The following is a 17914-nucleotide window of genomic DNA, read 5'->3' as shown; positions in this document are numbered from 1 at the left end:
AATGCTGGCTTTGCAGCCAGCCAGGTCTGCACTGAGTCCTGGCTGGGTGACCTTGGGCAGTGCCTCCCTGGCTGAGCCATGGTTTCTTCCTTTGTTCAGCGGGGTTATTAGTTGTCACCACCTCAGGGTGAGTGAGAGGAGTGAGGAGATGCTTTTAAAGGACCAGCACAGCCTAACAGTGCAGCTCTTTCAGACCATGGGAAGCCCCGGTAACCTGCAGAAACAGCACTCTCACTCTCTGAGGCTCATTTTCCTATCTATAAAATGGGAAGGTTAGCTACAAAACACTGACGTGCTGGGGTTCTAGTGGAGTCTGATAGTCCCTAATCTTGACCTGGTCTGACTGTTTGCTGTGTGACCCTGGGCTAGAGACTTAACCTCTCTGAACCTCAGTTTCCACACCTGTAAACAGGGACAGTATTCGTCTCACAGGATCCTTTCAAGGATTCGTTAGCCATTTGCTTGTTGTTTTTTTTTAAATAAATTTGTTTATTTTATTTATTTATTTTTGGCTGCATTGGGTCTTTGTTGCTGCCCGCGGGCTTTCTCTAGTTGCGGCGAGCGGGGGCTACTCTTCGTTGTGGTGCGCAGGCTTCTCGTTGCAGTGGCTTCTCTTGTTGCGGAGCACGGGCTCTAGGCACGCAGGCTTCAGTAGTTGTGGCTCGCGGGCTCTAGAGCGCGGGCTCAGTAGTTGTGGCGCATGGACTTAGTTGCTCTGCGGCATGTGGGATCTTCCCGGACCAGGGCTCGAACCCGTGTCCCCTGCCTTGGCAGGCAGATTCTTAACCACTGCGCCACCAGGGAAGTCCCTCGTTAGCCATTTGTTCATTCAACAAATACTTATCAAGTCCCTGCCACGTGTTGTCTAAGAATTGGGGATACAGCGGCGAACCTGAGGCGCCTGGTGTGTGGCCTCATGCAGGTCACCTTCCAGTGCAGGAGACAGATGCAAAATGAGCTAACAGGCAAAAAAGGTGAATTCACATGGGTAGTGGGTAGTGAGTGACAGGGTGGCTGGGGAGGGGATACCCTTTGCTAAGGGTATCGGGGAGGGCCTCTCAAGGCCTGAATGGGAAGGAACTGACTGTGGGAAGGGTGATCCAAGCAGAGGGCAGAGTATGTGTAAAGGCCTTGGGGCAGGAACAAGATTCCTTCCCTTCCCCAAATCTGGAACATTCCAGATCATCTCCTGGCAACAGGTGGAAGGTGGCTGAGTAGGCAGGGGGGTTGGAGGCCCATCCTCTCTCAGAGGAACTGCTGCTCAGGAGGCAGGCCTGGGGGAGGGGGGTGGGCACTGTGGGCAGGCATGCAAGACCAGGCTTGGGTTGGGCCTCCGGTGAGATGGGGCGTGTGGCAGAAGGTGGAGCCTTTGAGCCCGCAGGGGTGGGGCCGACAGCAGGGCACAGGCAGGAGGCCAGCCTGGCGACCACTGCCCAGAAGTATTCTGGGGTCTGGTGCAGAGACCCGGGGCCTATTTCAGGAGGGGTTTGGGGGAGGGGAGCAAAGGAACTTCGGCTGGCTTTCTCTCTCACTGCAGCCAACCTGGGCCTGAGTACCAGTCATAGCGTGCCCCGGCCTTTCCCAGATCTGGCCCACCCACGGGCCAGAGGTTCTTTGAGATGCCCCCTATACACACGCACATTTTCCCTATGCACACTCCTAGACTTGACTCTTGTCCAGGCAGCTTCGTCATGAGCATACAGCTATATACACATTCACTCATGTAGCACATCATAATCAGGCATCGACTGTGTGCCAGGCCCCCAAACAGATCGGGTCCACACCTGCAGAAGCTCCGTGATCTGATAATCACACCGTGCCAAGTGCAAACCCGGGACAGGCTTCTGGGAAAGCTGGTCAGGGTAGGGGCAACCTGACCCAGTCTGGAGAGGGGGCTCCAGAAAGTCTGTATAAGAGTGTAGCATGGGGCTTCCCTGGTGGCGCAGTGGTTGCGAGTCTGCCTGCCGATGCAGGGTACACGGGTTCAAGCCCTGGTCTGGGAGGATCCCACATGCCGCAGAGCAGCTAGGCCCGTGAGCCACAACTACTGAGCCTGCGCGTCTGGAGCCTGTGCTCCGCAACAAGAGAGGCTGCGATAGTGAGAGGCCCGCGCACCGCGATGAGGAGTGGCCCCCGCTTGCCGCAACTGGAGAAAGCCCTCGCACAGAAACGAGGACCCGACACAGCCAAAAATAAATAAATAAATAAAAATTTAAAATGAATATCTGCTTATAAAAAAATAAAAAGAGTGTAGCATGTAGGTGTGATGGGGGATGACGGGGGAGGGTGGAACAGGTGGAGGGTACGGTGTGTGCAAAGGCTGGGAGGTGAGACAGATGCTCAGGGCCTCGTGGGCCACGTGAGGAAGTCGAATCTCCACCCTGCACGTGGCGGGAAGCCACGGGGGGCTTTTAGGCAGGTGGATGACGTGATAGACACAAACATGCTCGCCTACAAACCCACGCACGCCCCAGACACGAGCGCATTCTCTCCCACCCACACTTCACGTTCCTGCCAGGCCTCCCACCTACATCCTCACCCACGGAGTTGCACACACCCTGTCGCACCAGCAGGCAGCCCTGCAGAAAACCCCGTGCCAGCTCCCAGCGAAAGTGTCAGACATTCTCCCCAGCTGCTTGATGATTTTGTGGAGCAGCGCCCTCTGATCCAGCCCTTTGCACACTCCACATTTGCACAGATGTGCACGTGCCCCCTCCCAACCACCCCCACAGTGTGCAGGATCATAACCCTCCCCTGCACATGGAAGGTGGCTCCTAGCTTGGGCAGTACTTTCATATGCGTTATCTCACTGAATTCTCCCAGCAGCCCTGCGTGGAGGAATTATCAACACCATTTTACAGCTGAGGAAACTGAGGCTCAGAGAGGTGAAGTGACTCTCCCCAGGCCACACAGCTAGAGCTTGGCCAAGTCAGGATTTGAACTCAAGTCCATCTGGCTTCTAGATCTGTCCATTGGTCCAGCCAGACTCAGGAGCACCTGTGCTCCTCTCCAGGCTCTCACTGAGAAGGCGGCAAGGGACTTAAAACGCCAGTTTCTTCCAGAAACACGTTGATCAACTTGGAAAGTTATTTAGAGCCCCAGTGCATGCCCATCCGCCTGGCGACCTTGAGGCCTTGGGGGGTGGTTCCAGAGGTAGGGCTGGGCACCTGCCAGCCTGCTAGCCTGGGGCAGCTCGGGGCTGGGACCTGACGCCAGGAGCAGAGCCTTCATTTATTTGCATTTGCAAATGAGGCAGACAGCCTTGTCCCCGCACAGGCTGACCCGGGCTGGCCTGGCTCCCAGGACCTGACAGCTGAGGTCCCAGGGTATATATAGCCCCGAGCCCAGCAGCCTGGATTGCTTCTCTCCTGCCTTTTCTCCTCCCTGCCCCTCAGAGCAGAGTGCCTTGTGTAGGAGAAAGAACGTGGGCTTCAGAGTCAGCCAGAGCGAGGGTTACAGCCCAGCTCTGTCACTGCTGCCTGGGGGACCTTGGCCATGGTGTTTAACCTCCCTCTGTGTCAGCTTCTCCTTGGAATAAGGAGTGAAGAGTATCTCTTTCTCAAGATGATTGAGGAAGGTAAAGGAGTCAGGTACTCAGAGAGGTGACTCAAAGGACTCAGTTGTTTTAATCTTTCTTTTTTTTTTTTCTAATGACAAAAATAATCAGTGCTCATTGTAAAAATCCAAATAATGCAGAGAAATATATCCTGTAGAAGGCAGACGTTCCTAGTGGTCCTGTTTCCCAGAGATAACCCATGTGAACTTTTACAAGTAATTTAAAATTTTTACAAGTGAGATTTTTTGGGGGCAACCTGTTTTTTTTTCACTTAACAGTATACCTCAAATTCCCTTTTCCGTCAGGACTAGAAACCTCCTTTGTCACCACTGCATGGTCTTCCATGGTTTGCACATGCCTTGTGTACTTAACCAGCTTCCAGGTTTCAGCTATGGCAAACCCTGCTGCAGTGAATGTCCTCTGTTCATATATTTTTGTGCTTTTTGGTAAGTACTTCTGGGGGATAAATGCCTAGAAGTGGAGTTGCTGGGCCCAAGAACGTGCACATTTTCATCCTTAATAGGAGAGGCAAGCAAACCGGCAGAGAAGTAGCAGCAATCCATGTGTCACAGGAGACCCAGGAAAGTCCATTTCCTTGCAAGAATGGGAATTTATCCACTGCCTCTGCCCTTGACCACAGACCCTGGAGTCAAGAGGAATCGATTCCACATGTGGGAGGTGCCTGGCAGGTCATCTAGTGAAACCCCATGCTCCCATTATTCTCCCTGTTCCCATACTTTGGCATCTCCCCCTCCATCCCTTCCTGCCTCTGCTTGACGGGGAGCTCAGTACCTTACACGGCTCTATTCATCCCATTATTTCTCATGTTGGACTCTGGTCTACCTTCTCACAACTTTCACCCAGGAGCCCTGCCTCAGTCCTCAGCAGCCTACAGAGGAAGGAAAAAAGGAAGAGAGAAGGGAAGGCCAGGAAATTCTCATGGTTAATATTTACATACTTTACATGTACGAACTCATTTAATCCTCACAACAACCCTTGGAGGCAGACACGGTTGTTATCCCCAAATTATAGATGAAGAAACTGAGGCTCAGAGAGATTAAGTAACTTGCCCAAGTCCCACAGCTGTTCAGTGGCAGAGCTAGGATAGAAACCCAGGCAGTCTGGCTCCAGGGCCCACACCTCTGATGTTATGCTGTCTCTCCGGGCAGGAGCTTGTGGTTTATTGAACAACACCTACTGTATATACTCAGCTTCCGCTCACCAGTGGCCTGGAACCCATGAGGGAGCAAACCCACTGGCTAGGAGGAAGAGGGATGGATTTGACAAGGCCTCAGCACTGCAGGGTTTAGCCTCTGAGCAGTGAGGCCACAGAGCACCAGGCGCAGCTAGAGAATAGTCCGGGCAGTGTCACTGGGCTTTGCTTTGAGGTGGGTGAGGCCTGGCTCTGATGCCAACGCCCAGCACCATTGTCTGGCCCAGGGCGGGCGTCAGGACGTGTCCTGAATGAGTGACTAAGCACAGGAATGGAGGGCACATGGGGGAGTGGGTGGGTGATGGAGTGAGTGAGCGGAGGAATGCATGGAGTTCAGCAAGGGGGACCCCCTGGGCCGCAGAGGCTGGGAGAGCACAATAAGGTTAAGGAGGGAGGCGGGGTGGGGGCGGCTCCAAGACTGCGCAGCCCATGGGTGCTGGGAAGGCCCCTGCGCGCGAGCTCCGGCCACCCTTTCCCTGCGTGCTAAGGGCGGCGGCCTGTGCCGGCACATTGGTAAGTTGTCCTGTGCCCACGTGAGCAAGGGCCAGAGCCGCTGGGTTTGGGCTTCGGGTGTGATACCGTGGGCGAGTCATCACCTCTGTCCCGGCTTCACTTTTCTTCTGTGTAGAATGGAGGTAACGAACATAACCTGCCTTCGGTTCCTTGTGAGGCTGCTGAGAGGGTCTCAAGCAAAGGAGGTGTGTAAACTGTAAAGTGCCAGGCGGGATAAGCGGACGTTGTCCTTAGGAGCAGGAAGGCCCCGTGGCCCGGTCACCTCAGCGTCACTCCTCCCTCCTGCCCCCAGTGCAGGGAGGGGTCGATCCCCGGGGAGGCGGAGGGTCAGGCTTAGGCTGCTGCAGGCCTTGGGCCACCTGGACAGGGGAGGCACTGGCGGGCAGCTGGCGGATGGGAGGCCCGGCTCCCAGGTGCTGTGCCCCCGGGTGGGGGCCAGTCCCATGACCTCCTCTCGGGGCTGCCAACCTGTTGTTTGCTCAGGAGGCCGCTGCCTGGCGCAGCGCTGGGATCCGGTTGTCTCGGCGCTCAGCCAGCTCAGGGTGAGGGTGCGGTGCCCCCGAGCCCCCTTCCTGCTCCCCTCTGCCCTGCCTGGTGCCTGAGATCCTGTCCTCCCGCCCCCAGGGGCGCCCTGCCAGCTCTGCCGCTGGGCGGCTGCGAGACCCCGGCCCATCTTGCAACCTAGCTGAGCCTCTGCTTCCTTATCTCTGAAATGGTGTGAGGATAACAGCAGCCTCAGTCAGAGCTGTTGTAAGGATCACAGGACATCACAGCGCTTGGCTCCCCCCACCCCCCACCCCTTGTCTCCTGTGCCCTCACCACTCCCCCTTGAGTCCTGGCTGAGGTCAAAGGTGCCTGGGGAGAGGAGAGCCAGGAGCAGTCACGCCTGTGTCCCCCACGCCCCTGCTCTCGCCGCCCCTCCCCATGGGCCTCCAGAGGGGGCCCAGGCCTAGCTTCAGAAACTTGCTCACCGGCTGCCCCTGGCCACCTTCCCTGGCACCTTGGCAAGGCCAGGGGCAAGCAGTGCCGGATGGCTGAGCTCCGGAGACAATGGGCTTCTGTGGCCCCCGGGGGAGGGGGCAGTTCCAGGGTGGCCTGTAGTCTCTGGTTTCAGGAGATTAGAGTCCCCTCCGACCTGATACCACGGCTGGGAGGCACAGGCATCTCCCAAGCCCCATCCAGAGGGCCTTCTCTCAGAGGACTGAAGGTTCGCAGGAGTAACCCTCCGGGGCCGGACCCCTTCTGGCTTTGAGGTCTGTGCCCTTTCCCCATCCCCCCCGCCCCAACGTGAATCACCAGTTTGGTAGAACCGGTTGGTCTCATGGAGACCAGGGAGATTCAAGGGACCCTGAGCTCTGGTGACCAGTGCTGGGCTGGCCTGGACCCCTTAGGCCCCAGTCCTGGGCTAGCCCCCCACAAATCCTTCTCAGCCTTATGTTCGTTGGTTGGCTGAGCCCCTCTTCTGCCCTCCCATCACCCCCCCAGGACTGGTTTCCCAACCTGTGTGTGCGCCGTCCAGCACCTGCCCGGCTACCCTACTCCCCGTCACAGGACTCCTGCCTTGGTGGTCATGCGTCACCTGCTCTGGCCACCAGAGTTTCACCTGTTTCAATTGCATTTTAAAGCATGAATGGTTTACCGGGGAGAAAAGAAGGAGAAAGGAGCTCCCAGCCAAGGGCAAAGCCTGTGCAGAGGCTCAGCAGTGGGAAACAGTGCATTTGGAAAGCTGCCTGCAGCCCAGCCAGGTTAGGGCAGGAAGCTGGGGTGGGGGGGAGGTGTTGCGGGGTGGGGGATGAGGCTGGGAGACTCAGCAGGGGTCAAACCCACCCGGGGGCCTCCGTTCACGGCAGCTCTCTCTGAATGGCCGAAGGGCCAAGTCCTACTCACAGGATAGCTCAGCCACCCCTCTGGCGCCCTGAAAGCGTGGGTTCTCTGGGAGAGCGGCTAATAATCATCATCATAATAATGGCAAACACTTCAACTGCGCTTACTTGCTTACTCTAATCTGTGGCTTAGGAGGTGGGTACATTGTCTCTCATTTTGCAGATAAGAGAAAAAGACAGGACCCTCCCAGCAACTCTCCAGCTGGTTAACAGGTGGGAAGCAACCCAGGGAGGCATCTGGTCACCTGTCCTCCGTCTTCCCTTTCTCCCCAATCACACCTGGGTCTGACCTGCAGTTTTGCAGAGTGTGGATACCCCCCCTGAGAAGCCCCCCACCCCAGTGCAGCATCTGTGGCCCTGGACCGGTGGTGGCCTGGTTCTAGTTCCTAATCTGCTCCTGCCTTGCTGGGTAACTTCAAGTTGGTTGTTTAACCTCTCTGAGCCTCAGTTTACCCTTCTGAGAATGGAGGGTCCTAGCGACTGCCTTATCTCCCGCTCCAGTTCCGGTGAGACTTCCAGGAGTGAGCAGATAAAGAGGGCTTTTGAAAAGTAGAAAAAGCTGCACTCACGACACTGCAATTATTACTGTTACCTCAATATGGAGATAAGGGAGGGGGAGGAGGTGCAGTGACAGTTGCCAAGTTACCGGGAGCTGTCTGCAGCAGCTTTCAGCCTGGCCCATCCCGCTCAGGAGCTGGGCCACTGGGTCCCTCCCCACACACCCCGCCGCACCCTTTCCCTGGGAGAGATGGGCACTCCGAGAGGGAGGGGAGCTAGGGCCAGATGGCTGGTGGCCACACACCTGCAGGGCCGGAAAGTGACCCTGGAACGTGGCTGGCCCAGACTCCAGGTGGGCTCTGGCTTTCTGTGTGACCTTGGGCAAGTCACCTCCTTTCTGGCTGCCGCCTATTCCTGTGTCCAGGTGTCCTGTACCTACAGGCAGGTGTCCAGGCCAGACAGGGCAGCATTGGAGCTGGACCTAGAGGAGATGCTTGGCAGTGGCGGCAGGAACCCGGGGCTGTGATGGGGAGGACGCTGGGGGCTGGGTGACAGGACTGAGGGCCTGGGTTGAGAGTGGCTGTGATGTGTGTAGTAGAAGAACCTTGGGCTAGAGTGAAACCCCAGCACTGCCCTTTCCCTGGAGTGACCTTGGGCTTGTCACTTCACCTCTCTGAGCCTCAGTTTTCTTATCTGAAAAAAGGCTGATAATAATCCAGCCTCACAAAACTGCCATGGTGATTGAATGAGACAATGCCTGTGTAAACTGTAGAGTGATGTGCAGATATGACTACGGTCCTGGCTAGGGGAAAGGAAAGTGGGGAGAGTTCCCCGTGTCCCAGCTGCTGCATGTGCAGGAAGAAGGCAAAGCATTTTTTTTTTTTTTTTTTTTTTTTGTGGTACGTGGGCCTCTCACTGTTGTGGCCTCTCCCGTTGCGGAGCACAGGCTCCGGACGCGCAGGCTCAGCGGCCATGGCTCACGGGCCCAGCCTCTCCACGGCATGTGGGATCTTCCCGGACCGGGGCACGAACCCACATCCCCTGCATCGGCAGGCGGACTCTCAACCACTGCGCCACCAGGGAAGCCCGAAGGCAAAGCATTTTAAGCTGAGCCAGGCCATAGGGTCAGGAAGGTTTCCAGAGAAGTGGGGAGGGGGCAGAGACTTGGGAGGCCCCCGTGTGAACGGAATGATGGAGGTCGGGAGGAGACAAGGGTGGGTTAGGAGAGAAAGGGGAGGGACAGAGAGATTCAAGTTCATGAGAGGGAGGAAAATAACCAAATAGGGGGAGGTCTGTGGAGACCAGAGGCAGAGGAGAGTGCATGGTGGGCTAGAAAGGTGGGGAAGAGGTGTGTGAGAGGTGAGGAAGGCTAAGAGGAGGAGGAGGAGGCATCAGGAGGGTAGGGGGGGGGGAGGGAGGCAAGAACCTGAGTTTATTCATTTCTTCAGAAGCCCTGATTGAGCAACTACTATTTTCTAAGAGATAATACAGTGTAGCATTAGGGCAGCGTCTAGATCCGATGGTTGGAGGTTCAAATCCTCTGTATTTCACTATCAGCGTGACCTTGGACACATTGCTTAACCTCTGTGTCTTAGTTCCCTCCTCTGAAACAGGATTAAATGAGGTAATACAAGTGAAGCCGTTCCCGCAGGGTCTGCACGCGGTACGTCCTGCATCAGGGTTGGCTGCCGTTGCTGTTGTTACTGTTATTATTACTTCCCTGATGTGACGTGCTGGGTCCACAGGGCTGGCTGCCCATGCTCTCAAGTTCAGATCTTTGGCTCTGGAGCGACAAACCTGGGCTCAAATGCCTGCTCTGCCTCCTTAACTGTGCGACCTTGGGCAAGTTAATGTACCTTTCTGAGCCTCAGTTTCCTCATGTGCAAAGCAGGTAGATTTTGAGCACCTGCCTCACTGGGGAGCTGTGAAGATTAAGAAAACTCATGGAAGGCACAGGGAGGCTGTGGCTTTTCTTATTATTGTTCTTCTATCCCTGCAGAGCTGGGATGGATTGGGGCAGGCGGGACCCAGGGCCTCCGATTTCTGCGCTGTTCTCATCCTGGAGCCCCTCGCCTCCCCTGCCCCTTAGGGCCTCAGCAATGACCTTTGAGGTGGAGGGGTTGCCTGTGAGGGGCAGACTCTGGACAGCCAGGAACCGGAGAGCTGAGGGCCTCGGGCAGCACTCCAACAGAATCAAGAGCCCCCTTGTCTTGAGAGACCTACCGAGTCCTGTGCCAACGTGAGCAGTCCTGCGTGAAGGGGCACCTGGACACAGGGAAACGGAGGCGGGTTCTGGAAGGGGAGCGTGTTGGGGAGCTGCTGCCAGGCTGACCTGCAGTGGCCACAGCCTGAGCCTTGGGGTATGAGAAGGGACAGACAGAAGGACAGCACCCGAATAGCTCAATCATGGGCAAAAACCTCCACTCGGCAGCCAGGGCCACCAAGACAGTGATCTCTACCATCAAGGGGACCCAGCTTCACTTGGGCTTCAACTCCAGGACTTCCTGGCCCTTGGACAATCTCTGCTCTCCATGCTGACCTGGCACCACCCTGCTTTGTCAAGGGCATGGCTTTAAATTCTGACTCTGTCACCCACTTGCTAGGGGAAGTGGCTTCATCTCTCTGAGCTTTAGTTTCTCCATCTGTAAAAAAGGGCATAAATAATGCCAGCCTCCCAGCACAGTAGTGAAGGTGTAATATGCCTGACACAGTTCCAGGCACATAGTCAGTCTCAAGGGTCCCCATGGCAGCCTCAGTGGAATTTGCCCGGACCAGTTCTATGGGCCTCTCTCCACTCCCCCTTCCCCAGTCTCTCCCCATGTCACTGTACCTTGTAATCCTCAGAAACCTGTGTTTAGGCCATTGTCTTGCTCACAGACCTTTTTTTTTTTTTTGCGGTACACGGGCCTCTCACCGTTGTGGCCTCTCCCATTGCGGAGCACAGGCTCCGGACACACAGGCTCAGTGGCCATGGCTCACGGGCCCAGCCACTCCGCGGCACGTGGGATCCTCCCAGACCGGGGCACGAACCCACGTCCCCTGCATCGGCAGGCGGACTCTCAACCACTGCACCACCAGGGAAGCCCCGCTCACAGCCCTTTAATGCCTTCCTATTGCCAACATTCATTCATTCATTCATTCATTCATCCATTTAACAAATACTTAATGAGACCCTAACATGGGGAGCCAGAGTTTACCATGAATGCATGAATACCAGAGAATTCATTGAGTGAATAGCTTCTAGCTGCCCAGGCTCCATGATGAATTTTTTCTGGAAACTGAGGCTGAGAGGGGTGTGTCACTGATTTAAGGTCACACAACAGGTAAGTGCCTGGGAATATCTCCCCTACAACAATGCCACAGGCCTAAAATGTCATTGCCACCATGTCTATCCTCTGGGTCAAGCACTACCCAGTTCAGGACCCCCTTTTAAGGTGCTAGCCCCCCTGGGAGGTGGAGAGGCATCTGGTGCCTGCGGCAGGGCTATGAACAGTTCCTCTGAGCTGTTTCTCCCTGAGTAGCTGGGCCCAGGGGAGCCAGCAAGGGGGCTCAGAGCTTCCTCAGCGTCTCCTTCCTGGGCCAGGTTCCCACAGGCCCTTCCCCTCTTGGGGTGTGGCAGTCCCAGCTCTGCCTGACTCAAGCGGGCCGTGGGCTGAATGAGTCACCCTCTCAGGACCAGCCTTGGTCGAGGGACTGGGGCGGTGGTGCAGCCACGTCAGGGTGGCCCTAGGTGGTGGGTGGAAGCCAGGACTGCTTGCCCAGCCCTGGGCCACCTGGGTCCCAGGAACCACTGGGCACTTCCTCTCCCTGACCCCAGAATTAGCCTCCTCGGCAGGCTTTCTAAGGTAATAGGAGCTGACTTCACCCTCACCAGACCTGCTTCCTTTCCTCAGGGAGGGCTGTGGGTGTGGGCAAAGAGTCTGGGCTTGGTGTCAGTCAAGCGCCACTCAGATGCTGCTCTGCCGCTGACCAGCTGTGTGACCTCTGCATGCCTCTGCGTCCTCATCTGTAAAGTGGAAATGCCAGTGTGGTGATGAGTCTGTGCCCTCAGGCCTGGAAGGAGGGGCTTGGCACGGGACCTGGCACATAGTCGGCCCAATGAGTGTCCGTTATTGTTATTGTCATTAATAATAGGAATGGCCCAGGTGGCATCTCAGCCTTAAGGCTACTCTGTCCGTAAAGGCTCAGGGAGAGATGCATTGAGGCTGGGCTACCTTGCTTAGTCCAGAGGTCAGGGCTCAGCCCTTTACAGCAACCCTCACTGCCCCCTGCCTCAGTCTGCCCATCTTCAGAATGGGCTGTGGACATCCTCTTGGCTGGAGTATGGGTTAGGGAGGCCTAATGGAGAGCTGGAAGTGAGACCCTGTCTACAGCTCTGATCCCTGGGGAAGGAGAGCCTGTTTGGCAGCCCGGCTCAGGAAGCCCTTCCTCTCCTGCCTCCTGGGTAACCCAGGACCCCTTCCTCCGTGAAATCTGTCCCCTTTAATGTCCCCCAACTCTGAGAGTGACTCTCCCTCCCAAAGTTCACAAATCTCCCAACTTGGGGCCCTCCCTGACCTCAGACTCTTTTTCTCTTCCAGGAGGAGTGATGGGCAGAACCAGCACTTCCCTCAGGCACTAGACCTGCCACGAGTGGACTTAGTTCCCTCCCAGACTGCTTCACTCCACCTTAAGGTAAGTGCCCGCCTCCCCACAGCCCCCGGTCTGGAGACCCCCCCAGGGCCAAGAGATACCTAGGAATGACTGCTATGCAGAGGTAAAATGTTTGGGTAGATGCTGCTTGGGGTTTAGCCCCCCCAAGGGTATACCACTCCTCACCCCTGGGTGGGCCCGGTACAGTCTCAGAAGTTGAACCAGGGTCTGTAGCACTGTTGGGGGCAAAACAACTGGGAATAAACTGGGCAAACAGCTATTCTTCCTTATATTCATTATCAGCATCACCGTCAGTTTCCTCATCTGTAAATCAGGTATAATGATAATACCCCACTTCACAGGGCTACTGTGAGAGGTAGCCCTGTGAAGTGGGGTTAAGTGTCAAAAGTGATGATAAAACACTCTGTGCACAATATCTGGCCCAGAGTAAGAGCCCTATAAATGAGGCTGTTCTTGTTGTTATCATCAAAATCAAATGTTTGCCCAGCACCTGACCTGTGTCAACTTTGTGCTGGGCACTGAGGTGCCAGAAATCAATCTGACACAGACCCTGCCCTCAGGGAGCCATAGTCCAGTTAGGAGATAAATAACTAAACAACTTATACAGGGTGTCAAATACCAGTAATAACCACTAGCATCTATTGAGATTTACTATGTGCCAGGTGGGTACTTAATGCTTTACGTGCAGTATCTCATTTCATTCTCAAACTCTAACTACTATGTACTTATATTAGTACTCTTATTAGTCCCATTTTGCAGATGAGAAATCAAGGTTCAGAGAGGTTAGGTTACTTGCTCAAAGACACACAGGTAGGATGTGATGGGTCTAGGACCAGAACTCATGTTATCTGACCAGAGTGCCTAGTCTGGGGGCATCTCTAATGCAGAGGGTAATAAGCTCTCACTTTTGTACTACACTTTTCAGTTTCTAAAGCACGTCCACAGATATTGTGCCTCTTGGTCCTTCCATCAAACCTTGGTGGTAGGCATTCTCCAGATGAGGATCCAGATGCTCAGAGAGGGAAGTGGTTTTCCCAAGGTCACACAGCCAGGAAATAGCAGAGGCAGGATCTGCCAAGCTCCTTTCCCAGTGCTCTGACCTGGAACAAGGGCCATATACCTCTTCTAGGCCAGGAGGGCACATGTCCAAGGAATGGTGTACTTTTGGATCACCACCTCCAAGGGGGTCCAAGTGCAGCGGGTCCTAGGAACCATATCAAGGGGTTCTTGAGATCCTCTCCTGTTGTCTGTGCCTGGGTGACAGCCCAAGACTGGGCCATGTGGATCCTGGGACTTGGCAGGTAGGGAGCGACTCCATGGCAGCTGGGCTCAGAAGTGAGTCTCCCAGTCCCTCTCCCCCTAAGCATCCGGTAGGAGGCTTGGGTTCACTTCCCCTTCCTGGGCCTCAGTGTTCCTGTTGGAAAAATGAGGGTTAGAAGAGCCCATCTCCCTGAGTCCTGCCTGCTTGGCCAGCCTGGGGCTGGCCTTCTCAGATTAGCTCTGAGCTACCTCCCCTCTGCCCAGTTTGGCTAGAAGCCTCCATTTGTGCCAATACAGCCCAGCCGGCTGCGGGCTCCAAACTGCCCCATCCCAACAGTCCGCCCCCACCCCAGAATCAAGACACAGTCTGTACATCGTACTCCTTTGACAGCAAAGGAAACCAGGACCCAGAGAGACTGAGTCCCCAGCAAACCAGTGGTGGGGCTGAGGGGTCCCAGGTCTGTGACACATTCTCCACTCCCCCTCCCCCAGCTCTGCACACATTTATAATGTTGATGGTGGAGCCAGCATGAGAGGCAGTTGACCTCCCTGTGCCAGTGGGCAAATCCCTGCCCCTCTCTGGGCCTCAGTTTCTGATCTGTAATATAGAGGTGGCAGTTTCTTTTCTACCCACCTTGCCAGCTTGCAATTGGGGGATGACTGTGAAAGTAATTTTGGAAAGTTCAAATTAGGAAGCTGAACTATTATCAGCATCATTATGTTCCCAGGGCAGGACAGAACACCCAGAAAGGACATCCCCCTCTCACTGGGAAGCCACATTTGTATAGACACTGAGCTATCCAAGACCCTCCTACCCTGCCCTGCTGTAGGATTTTTTCTGCTTGAGGATTTAGAAATCTGCACACATATACATACACAGCCTACCCACACCTACATACATGGGTGCATTCACATGTCTGCAGATGTATTCAGAGACTCGCACATGTACACATGCATGTATATACAGATACACGTGTACAAACACACAGATATGCACACCCAGGATGTCCCCATCTGATCTCAGAGTCACACACATCTACACAGCTGCATGCACACATGTGCACACATGTGCACGCCCTCCACTCCTGGCACATAGATGTCTCCGGTGATGCGAGCAGCTCTTGCCTCCTCCCAGTGTGGGAATGAATGTTTCTCTGGCTGCATTTCGATGGGTGCCCGGAAGCGCTCAGGCCTGGAAGTGCCTGCGTGAATCAATATTTGCTGCTGTTAATTATTAAGAACAAAGCTACACTGTGTCTGGAATACACATCTCCAGAGTTCCCACCGGCTTCCTGGGCTCCAGCTTGACCCAGGGCCAGGTCTGGGGGAAAGGAAGGTGCAGTGCCTTCCTTCCAGGAGGCCTTGGCCCTGGAGATGGAGAGTGGTGGGTAGCTGCCAGCAGCTCCTTCAGGAAGCTGAAGAGAGGTTGGGTACTGAGCTGGTAGGCAGCCCTGCCTCGCAGGGTCTGAAGCAGCTGGTGTTGACTTGGCCACAGCTCAGGAAGCAATTGCTGCTTTCCCAGCATCTGTCTGGGGAGGGGATGCTGAGGCCCTGCCCCCAACTGTACAGTCTTATCTCTTGGAATCAATTTTCTCTTCTGTAAAATGGGGATGACACTCGTACCTCTTGAGTTGTGGGGCGAGGATAAGACTTGCAAAGGGTCCAACATTAAGTAGATGCTCAAGAAAAGCCCTCTGTCTCCAAGGTAACCCCCCCCCGCCACTTCCTCCCCGACTTCAGAGCCCAGCCCAAGAAGCCCATCCCTGAGGCCCTAAGGCGTGGTACCCAGAGTTTGGGAAGGTAGAGGAGGCAGGCTAGGGGTGCGCTGGAGAGCCTCGGGGCTCAAGGGCCCGCGCCGAAAGCTCCCAACGCGCTAGCAAGAGCGCGCAGGCGCAGTGTCCGGGACCCGCGCCGGGGGCGGGGCCTCCTGTGTCCCCGCCCCGGACCCCCGAAGCCCCGCCCCGGTCCCCGCGCCTCCCGTACCTGGCGCCCCGCCCCCTCAGGGCCCGGCCGCCCGGCGAGGCAAGCGCAGGCAGCGCGCCGCGGGAGCCCGAACCCGGGAGCGCGGAGCTCGACGCTGCGGGGCCCGGGCCGGGGCTCGCGCGGGCCGGAGCCGGCTGGGTCAGCTAAAGCGCTGCCGGGGTGGGGGCCGGGGCCGGGCCGAGCTCAGGATGGCGCAGCCGCGGCCCCTGGAGCCCCCGGGCCGTCCTCGGAGGGGATCACTGCCCTCTGGGGCCGGCTGGCAGGTGAGGACCAGGGCGAAGGCGGCCTGGCCGAGGAGGTCCGCGGGAGGCGGATCAGCCCAACTTCTTCGGAGCCCGGCAGGCTCTGCCCCAGTCAGGGCGGGTGTGCAAGGCTCCGTCACGGAGGGTGTGTTAGCTTCTGGGCTGACACACGGCCACCGAGGCCACAGGGCACACCCCTGCCCTGGGGTCCCAGACCTTGAGCTCTTTCTGCAGCTGCCTACGGAACAGAGTGCCCGTGGTGGCACTGTGGCTCTGGGCTACCGGGGCACTCTGTGTGTGTGTGGATGTGTGTGTGCGTGTGTGTGGATGTGTGTGTGTGGGTGCTAGCCTTGGGACCACTTCATCCATCCCCTCCCCCCTTTAGGAAGGGTCTGAATGTCACAGTGTAACTTTGCTTGGTGCCCTGGGGCACTTCACTCACAGCCTTCCATGTGTCAGAGCATCTGATGCACTAGTGAGGCTGTATCTGTGGGTATCACTTGTTGCTGTGTGTGCGCTCTGGGTGACAGTACCATGTGTCAGTGTTTATGTGGCTGTGACTCCCAGTGCATTGTTTCTGGCCATGTAAGGCCATGTTACCCTGAGTGGGGTATTCTGGGGGACATCAGTGCACCCATATCACTTGTGCTGGTACTGTGCTGGGCTGAGGTTATGTGGCTCACCCAGGCACAGATGCTGATGTTGCTGTTGTGCAAGGTGTTGGCTGACAGGCGTGTTTGTCTACCTGGACTGCAGATGTGTGTCTGTGGTCTGTGCTCTAATTGCCTGTGGAATTGTCTCTTCCAAGCTCAGAAGTGTTGGGTGTGGCCACAGGGGCCATGGGTCACCATCTCCTGTGGACTCCTGTCGTGCATTTTACAGGGTGGGTTTTGCCTCTGTGGGCAGGCCTCACAGTGTGCACATGGGGTGTCTGTGTCTTGTGATCTTTAACAGACAGCTCCGTGTGTGTGTGTGTGTGTGTGTGTGTGTGTGTGATTCAGACCAGTGCCCCTCATCCTTGGCGATTAACCACTTCCATAGTTGCTGCATGCTTTTTCTTTTTCTCAAAACTCATTTAATGTTATGGGATCAAGTCTGTCATGTCTGTTATACGGGGAGTGTGACTGATGGGGGAGGGTGAACTTGTGCGTGGCAGTGGGGCTGTGGCTCAGTGTCCATGAACATACCTGCCTGTGTGTGCGAGTGCATGTTATTGTGTCTCTCGGCACGTGGATGTGAGAGTAGTTTTGTGGCATTCGTGTAGCTTCGTGTGCAATTACTGGTGCAGTTGCGCAGACTTGCATAGGGGTGGGTTTGCATTTGTGTGTGTGGCTCTTATGGGACATAGACCTGTATGTGTGTGAGGCAGTGTGCTGTTGTGTAACGTAGGACACTGACACGTGTACTTGTATGTTAGCGTGTAGCTGTAAGAATTGATGTGCACAGACCCGGTGGGTTTGTGCGTGTGGGTTTCTGTGTGTTTGCTTTCTTTGGTACTGTGAGACTGTGTTTAAATATTGGTGTGCAGGCCTGTGTGTGTTTGGGCGAGAGAAAGAAAGAAAGAGAGAGAGAGGGAGTGTGTGCTTCCTGGTGTACAGCCCCATAGCACGTGTGTGTGTGAACTCAGGCAGTGCCCCCACTGGACAGCAGGAGCTGACTGAATTGAGGCCTTGGAGGTGCTGGGGGAGGGGCGCTCTCCTAGAGACTCTGGGGGCTTCCCAGGCCCAGCCCCCAGCTCCGCCAGCCGGCAAGGATGCCGCCTTCCAGGAAGGCTCGTAGGGAGTTGGCGCTGGAGAGGCCAAAGCTGCCAAGCACAGCTGGCAGATGCCCGGATTAACCCTGTGTGTGCCCTGGCTAGCCTCAGGAGAGGCTGGCTGGAGTGTGAGGAGGGAGGAGGGAGGAGGGGGAATGTGTGGACTCAGACACAGGTATTGGGCCAGTGGGACATCCCAGCATTCTCTCCCCCAACAGACGCCCAGCCCACACTGCTTGGGGGGGAGGATGGGGCCCTCCTTCTAGAGGTGAGTGGAACCACACACCCTCCTGAGGATCCCAGCTGGGCTGGTCTCTGGAGTTGGGACCTGGGGCTCTTCTGAGGGGTCCGTGGGCCGAT

General features: G+C 56.0%; 1 protein-coding gene across 1 annotated transcript in view; it reads left to right on the top strand.

Annotated features, from left to right (window-relative positions):
• RAP1GAP (RAP1 GTPase activating protein) overlaps nucleotides 1–17914 on the top strand; it is a gene marked incomplete at both ends in the record, with an annotated part of 49887 nt that overhangs the window by 9952 nt on the left and 22021 nt on the right. Inside the window, one exon of the mRNA XM_079697568.1 lies at nucleotides 12244–12337. Within this exon, the coding sequence (XP_079553694.1) occupies nucleotides 12244–12337 (94 nt within the window). The remainder of the gene's footprint in view (nucleotides 1–12243; nucleotides 12338–17914) is intronic.

This window comes from Hyperoodon ampullatus, assembly GCF_949752795.1.
Source record: "Hyperoodon ampullatus genome assembly, chromosome: 2".
NCBI lineage: Eukaryota > Metazoa > Chordata > Mammalia > Artiodactyla > Ziphiidae > Hyperoodon > Hyperoodon ampullatus.
The sequence above is the reverse complement of the archived record's forward strand: the minus strand, read 5'-3'. Positions and strand labels throughout refer to the sequence as shown.